Genomic DNA, 9,524 nt, shown 5'->3' with positions numbered 1-9,524 from the left:
AGATACAGGCAAAGACACAGACAGACAAACACAGACGGATACAGACAGACAGATACAGACACAGACCCACACACCCACCCCTCCTCTATTCTCTTTCTCCCATAATTAATGTTCCACTTTCAGTTACAGTTAGTTAGTTAGTTATACAATATGAATACATTTCTGTTAATAAATACAGGATGAAACATTTCATGTTGAAGTCCTGTTTGTGTCAAAACAATTGGTTGCATTTGGTTTTACTGAGGTTAGAAAACAAAAATAAAGCTGTGAAATTAAAATAAAGAGGTGTCAGAATTGATACATTTTTGTCCTCCAATTTGATTAAAACTGAAAAGCAAGGACTCCAGGAAGAGTAGCCACAGTTAAACAAACAGTCCAGTGTCTAATGGTGATCTAAATTCAACTTACTACATTATCTACTTCATATGTCTTAAATTAATGCACAGCTTGAATTATGGCTTTGTTGATATAGGCTGTATATTCACCCCTCCTTTATTCACCCTTTTAATTTTGAGCACCTGCCCCTCCAAAGGTCTCTGCACGTCCCTGGTCAATGGCGATATTTAACTTTTGCTGCCAAAAAACAAGTAAAAACAAAAAGACATCAATTTTATTATTTGATTTGAAATATATACTCAATGATGATGGTTTAATAATTTTATATTAGTTTTTCTTTTCGGGGCCCCTGACATTTTTAAATTTAAATTAAAAATGTTTATTTTTTTATTTTTTTGTCACATTTTGGAACATTTAGATGGAAATTGTTTGTTTGGTGGAACTGATACCAACTCAAAGACTGAACGTGACCAGACAGAAGTGTTGGTAACCTCTGGTTTAATCTTTAACAGTGACAATTTAATACATTTGTTTTTGTTTACAGTGTTAATTTGAAAAGTAGTCAAATAAAACTGTCAGATCATTGTACAAGTACAATGTTTCCTTCTGAGATGTAGTGAAAAATCATGTAACATACCATCAAATGCAAATGTTCAAGTGAAATAAAAGTACCTCAACATTGTACTTAAGTACAGTATTGGAGTAAATGTACTGCAGTAGTGTGGACTGAAGTGATGTCAGCAGTGTAATGACTGACCTGAAAGGTCCTGGAAGAGAAAATGAAGCTGCAGAAGACAAAGAAGGTGACACTGACACATCAGAGGACAACAGACAACACTTATAATAATCGCATTTATTTATTATTGATTATTGATTTCTCCATCCTCAGTGGAAGCCCACAGGACAATAAAATGTCAGGACACATCCGTATCGGGAGTAATTAAACATTATTCAGATCGTCTTAAAGTTCTTAAATCTCCAAGTAAAAAAAAGGGAAAAGTCGATAAAACGTGTTAAAATAAGCAGGAAGCTGATGGCTCAGTGTAAAAACTCAGTGAAACAGATTCGAACATTTATGTTAAAAACACAAAAATTAAAACTTTCATGATCATTTGGCATTGGAGCAGATTTTCATATTGGTTCAGCATGTCTTTCTATCACTTCCTCAAAAATAGCCTGCAGCCTATAATTTGCTAACCTTATTTTATTTAGCAATGTCATTTCCTTAAGCTCTCTCAGTATCCAGCTTTTGGTTTCTATCACATTCAAAGCATCAAAGAACGTCTCCATGCTTCTTGTTCCCATGTTCCAAAACATCTGATCAAAGCCTCCATCTTTACTCCTGCTGCCTGCTGCAGATGATTTGTTGTCTGCAAACAACGCTGAATTATTGAATTTGAAGTGAAGTGGCAGCCCGTCTTCTGATTGAGGACATGGGACACCTGAATCTTTGATTGCCTCTAGAACTGGTGGAAGCTGGCCGTCTGCAAATGTCACCAGAACTCTGACTAATTCTGCCACATGTTTGTCAAAGATTGAAAGCACAGAGTTAAACACATATTTCTGTGTTGGTGTGAGTCGAGCTAAAGAAGCCTGAACTACGAAACACACAGCATCAATTTCACTGACACCTAGAATAGAAGAGAAGACACTGAACAGCTGTTCTGGGATCTGTCTGTGTCTGTCGATTTCTCCTATATCTCCAAGTCCTGGAATGTCAACAGTAACAATGGTCAGTGAGTGGTCTGTTTTAAACCCCTGCTGATGGTTGATTTTGTACACAGTGACTTCTGAAGTATGACTGTGAGCTTGTGGTCTCAACTGATCCTCATCAACTAACACAAATCTAAAGTTGTCCTCCCACTTGACACCAACAATGTAGTTGATCATTCCATTGATCAGACGGGACTTTCCAGAGTCAGGCTCACCAAAAATAACGATTGTTCGATTCTGCCTCATGATGTCGTTGCCAAAACTATATATCTGGCATCCACCTCTGTCCACTTTTTCTTCTGTCAGGTGCAGTTTATGAACTGAGGGTGATTTACAATTAATACATGTGCTTGTACTTCTGAGGGATTCTGCAAGTGGTGAATATTTTCTTGTGCAGACACCGACAGAGATGCTTTCTTTGCTTCTTCCAGCTTCGGCACAGTCACACCTGACCCTGACAACATATTCTGTCTCTGACAGAAGCTCTGAAATGATCGTCTTTTCAGTCTTCAACATCTTTTGGGTCCATTGGAGATCTTCCTCTTTCACCATGCTGTCTGTTTTGGCGAACTCCACGATGTAGCTCTGGATCTGCACATCTTGTCCAAGTTCAGCAGGTTTGTCCCAGCTAACTGATATTTCACTTGAGTTCGGTTCAACTTGAGGTTTTCCAGGAGGGCTGCAAGGTAAAGTTTTATTGGAACCACTGACTTCATTGGCTGGTCCAACACCTACTGAGGTCACTGCTCTGCATCTGAACTTGTACTCTGTGTTTGGAATCAGATCGCTTACTGTGACTTCAGCTTCTGATGTTGTCTTTTCTTTCCATTCACCCTGTCCACTGACACAGTACTCAACAGAGTAAGAGGTGATGTTCTCTGCTCCAGACCTTGCTGGAGAAATCTTCAGTGTCACACTGTTGTGGTTTATGTCTATGACTGTTACTGTTTCAGGCTTTGAAGGAGGCTCAAAGTTGTCATTGACAGAGAAGCCGTCTTTATAAAGGTAGATGCTTGAACCTTCCTGTGTCTCATCTGTTGAACCAACTGCCAAGAACTTAATGTTCTTGTTCTCCTGGTTGGCCTCTGCAAAGTCACTGAAAAGTTTTGCTTTACTCCTCATTTCATCTGCTACTTTTTTTGAAGCGTACCACTGTTTCTTCTCTACATCACGAGCACATAACCGTTGAGCTTTGTCTGGTTTGGTTGTTTCTTCTAAGTAGTTTGATAAATTTGAGAGGTACTGTTCATCACTTCCCAGTGTGGTGAAAACAAAACATACAGCATATTGTGCACTGAGACTTTCCTTGTACAGGTCTGTTTCAGATGAGACAATCTTAGTAGTCTTCATCATGTTGGTGAAAGACTTTAAGGTGTGAATTTCTCTCTCTTTGCAGTCCATCCACTTGTTCAGGTCTTTGCTGTTGAAAGGAGAAGAATGTATCTTCTTCAGGATCTCTGCGAGCACAGCCTCCTCTTCTCCTCCTCCTCGGATTGATGGAAGTTTCTTTGCCAAGGTTTGTTGGAATTCCAGCTTGAGCTCAGAGCACATCTCTTTAAAGGTTTTAATCTTTGTGCCAATCTGTGGAAACTGCTGTGCAGTGGTGGTTTTCAGTGCATCATTGCACCTCATCTCCAGCTCACTGAAGTCCTCCAGGACACCCTGTGACTTTTTAACTAAGGTTATACTTATCTGACGGACGAGTTTAGCTGCAGAAGAATCTAAACATGTCAGTGGCAACATCCAGACCTTCATTGGTGCGGCTTTTTCTCCGTTGGCTCCCAGCAATTTTGGCAAACTTTGATAGACTTGTATTGCATCATCAAAGGATGTCGGAGTTTTCTGAAGTGAAAAGTCTCCAAAGAATCTGCAGGAGAATTTCTCAACCTTTTCTCTGTCTTTGTCTTCCATTTTTAATGAACCTGCACCCTCTATAGCAAGATAGGGAATTTTCTTGATCATCAACTTCAAGTTACCCTCAATGTCTTGATGACTGTCCTTGTCTGACACCTCACGGTCAAAGACAAAGAAGGCTTGTGCTCCATAAAGAATTGCTGTAACTACATGTGTAGCTAGCCCTTTATCAAAGACATATGAATGCTTCATATTGTCTCTTCCAAGATGATCCATCGACAGTTCTTGGACCTTTGTGGTAGCTTTGTACTTCAGTGTTACTCTGGCCTGATTTTTGGAAGTCTTACTGTCATTCAGGTATTTTGCTGATCCATCAACCTCAACCAGTCCACCCAAGAGACTCGCCTTCAAAGAGGCTTCAACATTAAGTGCTGAAGATTTGTCCTCAATGGATTCAGATGCAACTATCTCAAAGTCATTATAGTTCTGGGGTCTTTCTCCAATATGTTCTGCCAGGTCACTGCGGTCCCACAATGTCAGTCCTAAGAAAGAAGAGGCAAAAATCAAGTTCAGCCTCCAGAACCAAACAAATAGAAGTCAAGTTCACCAAGTGAGCTGAGAGCATGGCAAACACATAGGGTATGAGTTATTGCCTCCACCAAGGACATTATATTTTTAACCTTGTCAGTTTGTTGGTTTGTCAGGAAGATTACACAAAACTGCTGAGCAGATTTCCACCAAACTTGGATGGAGGATGAGTCTTGACCCAGAATATACCCCATTAAGCTTTGGTATGGATCCAGATAAAGGGGTGGATCCAGGAAGTTCTTTTCAGTCTCTTTAACATTGTGACATTTTAGTTAATTTCTCAGAAAATAAGGTATTCAGGTGGCTGATATCTTTGAGTGAGTACAATTCAATACAGCGCTATCAAGTTTGGATAAGGCTTGATTGAATTCAAGGGGACTGTTGGGCTTTGGCCGATGCATGCTCTCTATTTAATACCTTTCTAGTTTGGATTATTTCTTCTGCGGCCCCAGAACATCCAAAGTGTTGGTCAGGACACAGATGTTGTTCTATTTTTCAGATGCAATCTCTGACTGCCTTCAGCTCTGATCTCATACTCACTGTGTCTCTGTCCCTCCTCTGTTTGTTCTTACAAACCAGAAAAGTAAAATACCTGCTGGTGCAGCAAGAAACAGCCAGTCAGTGATTACAAAAATAACTTAAATGGCACTCAGTAGAATGCACACCTCCATCAAGGCTCAACAGTACAATCAAATTGTACCCACTCAGTAGATACTGCAAATAAAACCAACCAACGGACATGAAAAAGGGTTTCATGACTCTGATATGAGCTTGAACCCTGGTAAAAAAAGTTGCAAGATTAGAGATGAAGATGTTGAATGTGACTTTAAATACTGAATATTATTTTTTGATGTATTAATGATGTTTAAATGTGAATCCTTACCAGGGATGAGTGAATCTTTGCGGCAGTCGTACAGCATCCCGAGGCTGAAAGGTCGGCCGAGCGCCGCCACCTCCATCGTCCCGTTGGCGTCAGAGTCCATCGCTCAGGCTGAACTGGACAAAACGAACAACAGCTTGTCAGTTCACTTCTCTGACTCTTCTCCTGCCTAACCTGTTATTTGTCTGTGTCATGTTAAAAAACACTTGGTTATATCACTTCTAATGACACTCACATTGTCACTCATTTCAGTTTGAGTTAATGTCCAGGCTTCATGTAACAATTCAAAGCACGTAACAGTGTAAGACAGATCATCAGTGTTAAAATGCTCCTCAGATGTGTTGTTGCTGTCATTACATTTTTCGGAGCGTGAGGACCATCATTCTGAGAGGACAACGAACTGCAAGGGTCGGTGCTGTCATGGTCTGAGTTTGAGGGTCAGCTGTTTCCTGTTTTATTTTGAAGTTCTCTCCTCGTTTCATGTTATGATTTTCATTTCCTGCCTTTGCACCTTTCCTGCCTTTTTTCTGTGTTCAGCTGTGTCCCATCAGTCAATCAACCTCTGTGTATCTAAAGGCCCCCACACACCGGCCCAACTGTTGGACGTCTGAAGCGTTTGGAGAGACTCGGACAAGGTCGGGAACAAATATGTTTGGTGTGTACAGGTGCGTCGGAAGCTTTCGGAGCCGCACAGACGTTGTCGGATCCGACTGAGCATGCGAAGTCTGAGGAGGTGGGCCATCGGACGTCTGAGCCGTTGGATTCTCTGATTGGTGGTGTGCTAGCGAATCAGCGTGGTGTGTGGGAGGGGCGGAATACTGTGTGCACATTGGTTTTCTACACACTCCGTTCCATCATTGCTTGTTTTCATGCTTTGGAGTACTGGCATGAGACTAGCTGTTATTATTTCCGTTCAGGATGAATTAATCTGTGTTTATTTAGTAATGCCTCGCTGCATGTTTAGTATGCAGCTGTTTTTGTCTGAAATAGTTAAGTTTCGTTTTGAGTAAAGAGAGTTGCGTGCATAAACCTCTAGTCCAGCGTCTTTAACACTAGAGCCACCGGCTTATTGCATCTCGCGCAAGCGCAGAAAATACACGGTACTGTGGAGCTGGCAGCACGTTGAAGCGGTGTGTTCAATGCAACTTTTGTGCCGAACGGGTCAGACCGGAGGCAACAGAGTGGTCGGAGAGTGGTCAGATAAGGCAGTTGGACGTCTGGGCGCTGTGTGGGGGCCTTTAGTTCTTGTCCTCCCCTCTCTCATGGTCAGTTTGTCTGTTTTGTAATGCAGTCTGGTTCAGTCCTGTATCTCCCGTGTACTTTTGTGTTCCTCCATCTTATTCTGGTGCTTCCTTTGTTTGTACTTTGTACTTATAGAACAACATCCCAAACCAGTTTAAACCATCAGATACATTGTTAACAAACCTCAGGGAATAAAGTTCAGGAAGAAGTCCTCCTCCTCAGTGAATTGAGTGAATTTCCATCACAAGAAATGTTTGGACCTCACCCTCAGTCAGCTAAACAGGACAGACAACATTCAGTAGATCAGTATCATGATTAAAAAATTGATATCCATAAGAACATCTTAGAATGCATTAAATTATGTTATTATAACTAAAGTTCAGGACCTACACCACACCTCTCTCCCACAGTAATTCACCTTAGCCTAATCAAACCACCTGGGTTCCTTTAAGGCTACATAGGTGCCTTTCCAATCCAATCACCTGTGCAGACCTAGATAGGCGAGCCTAACCATTTTCCTCCCATTCCTCTGAAGTTTCTACAACCAGAGCCATTTCTTGCTATATGCGGACTATGCGGGTGCATAGGACCCCCACACCACTAGGGGGCCCCCTCAAGTTGCAAGTCCGGTCTCAATATCTGAGGAGTGACAAGATGAAAAAGATGTGAAAAGTAACTGGCACCTGGCCCACTGATTGGTCAGATCTGCTCTCTACCGATTGGTCAGATTTGGTATCTACCACGCAGCGTTGCTTTGGCGACTAGTATCAAAGTGAGGAGGGGCGAGGCGAGTTGTGCCGAGCCGCCGGTAACGGTAGTTCGCGGCATGGCATCAAAATGAACCTATCGGTGATGAAAAAAGAGAAAACTAGATGAAGAAAAACACTCACAGGATAAAGATACGGTTTGTTTTCATGATGTGGGTGGAGGGGCTAGCTTAAATGCCGAATCTTAGTGTTCGTAAGTGTTTGCTTTAGGAAAGTGCTAAAATAAAATGTATATGTCACATGTGAATGCCATCAGACTGACTGAAGTGACACCCGTTATGGGGAATTATAGCAGGTCCAGTTCGTTGGCATTACATTTGGGAGGGAGGTTGTGTTGTTAGGCAGATGTCTGTCATGTCTGCTGAATCCTCGTCTAGTGGAGCTGCTGATCCGTCATTGAGCTCCTCTGTCGTTAGATATTTGCCACGTAACATCACTTGAGGTTTATTTTAGTGTGTCCTCAGTTTATAGGTCTCGAATGTGAAGTGTGCTTAACAACACACATATACATATTAGGCATATTGTGGATTATTATGGACTATTGTGTGGCAATAGTGTGACAGTGGATTATTGCTCTGAGTGGATTATTGTTAACTCTACTGAATTAGTTGAAGTCTTTCTATACCACATTTATTAGAACATTTTTTTTAAACAAAATTGCCTACATTCCTACAGTTTAGTGATGTTTTTGATGTATTACTTTGTTTTATTCAGAAGAATCATAATCACACAAATTAAAGTGTGTTTAAGACTGCTTAAAAGTGACGATTTTGAAATTGGGTGCATATTTTAAAGGGACACTGTGCTGTATATTGCAATGTTTAATATCAAAACAGATTATGATCTGCATTAGTGTAACATTACTCAATTAAATAGTATGAATATTTGCTTAGGATCAATTTTGCTCGGTAACCTGAGGAGTTTTGTCTTTGCAGGAGCAATTCTTTTTTGGCAATTTTTGGAGCCGCAGACCAGGAAGCAGCAGGGCAGCCTTCAGCAACACCGGACCAGGATGTTTGGGTCAACTGAAGATGTTTGATTTCAATTTGAGAGAGGTTTTCACAACTCTAGCCTGTTTTCCTCTTAAAATGTAATAGACTGTTGCATCTTTGTGGATCACCTAAAAGCGTTAGGCATCTATCATTCATAGTTTGACAAAATAGGGGCCCCCAAACAGCATCTTGCATAGGGCCCCCAAAATGACAGCAACGGCCCTGCCTACAACCCTCCTTCAGACGCTCCACCCTCCCCCACAGGAACACTAAGAAGCTCTGCATTCCACATCGATGTCTCACAGCAAGAACACTGTCGAGAATTGGACCCTTGCCATTCCAGCACGGTAACCACGGGGGATAAAGAAGACATGCAGAACAAGACGTACCCCCACTCTGAGTCTCAACTCCCTTGGTTCCTAGTCGGACTGGAAAATGTACAACACTATACGATCTCCTCTCCTCCATCTCGACCCCCCCCTTCTTCATCCCCCTACCTCGACCCCCTTCTCTGCCCTCATCAAGCCTTCTGTCACTTCAGACAAATAACCTTTACGCTAAACGATGCTGTGTACTTTGTAAGTGAAGTACTTGTTGTCTGAACCTCCTGACACAGGGCGTCTCCTCACATAAAGGAGCTGCTGAGTCATTCCCCACCACGTTTAGAGCCTTTTGGTGAGACTGCACCAACTGAAAGTCTTCACTTCACAGCTTTAACAGAATCTACCCAAATATCTATTCACTGTGTGTTAGCTCTGTAGGACAGTGTACTCACCGGTGTTTGGACGAGATTCTTTGTTGAGAATAATCTGATGTCCTCCTCTGCAGCTCTGCACCTCTCAGACACACTTTCACTTTCACTTCTGGACATGAAAATGTGACGTTGAATGTCTCCTCCCTCCTGCAGTGCTGCTCCCCTCTCACGTCTGTATATCCTTCTCTCTCCAAAACAGCCAAGTGTCACATGACTTACATTTGCACAGCACTTTAAAACTCACACAGTTAAAAGGAACAAACCAGATGATGGCTGACTAAAGGTAGAACAGGAACAAAAAAACATTTGTTTCACATTTACTGAACCATCTGATTCACCAATTTATGAACTTTATTATTTATTTATATATGTGCTTGTTTATGTGTATTTTTAATATG

General features: G+C 41.6%; 1 protein-coding gene across 2 annotated transcripts; it reads right to left on the bottom strand.

Annotated features, from left to right (window-relative positions):
* Positions 1-1,178: 1,178 nt before the first annotated feature.
* On the bottom strand, positions 1,179-9,258 carry LOC115597384 (uncharacterized). Of its 2 annotated transcripts, XM_030443228.1 has the most exons (4): positions 9,148-9,239; positions 6,797-6,888; positions 5,375-5,487; positions 1,179-4,445 (listed from the first exon to the last, which is right to left on the bottom strand). In XM_030443228.1, the coding sequence occupies exons 3-4, from the start codon at positions 5,472-5,474 to the stop codon at positions 1,468-1,470; spliced, it is 3,078 nt and encodes a 1,025-aa protein (XP_030299088.1). In that variant the 5' UTR covers positions 5,475-5,487; positions 6,797-6,888; positions 9,148-9,239; the 3' UTR covers positions 1,179-1,467. The 2 variants fall into 2 exon arrangements, with proteins under 2 accessions (XP_030299088.1, XP_030299089.1); XM_030443229.1 differs by lacking the exon at positions 6,797-6,888 and having other exon boundaries at positions 9,148-9,258.
* Between the last annotated feature and the right edge of the window lie 266 nt (positions 9,259-9,524).

The sequence above is a fragment of the Sparus aurata genome, chromosome 16 (assembly GCF_900880675.1).
Source record: "Sparus aurata chromosome 16, fSpaAur1.1, whole genome shotgun sequence".
Lineage (NCBI taxonomy): Eukaryota > Metazoa > Chordata > Actinopteri > Spariformes > Sparidae > Sparus > Sparus aurata.
This window is presented reverse-complemented; position numbering and strand designations above follow the sequence as displayed.

Coding starts and splice junctions, on each gene's coding strand:
- LOC115597384 (XM_030443229.1), bottom strand. CDS start 5,474: ATGGACTCTGACGCCAACGGGACGATGGAGGTGGCGGCGCTCGGCCGA. Junction 4,446..5,374: donor CAAAGATTCACTCATCCCTG/GTAAGGATTCAC, acceptor CTTCTTTCTTAG/GACTGACATTGTGGGACCGC.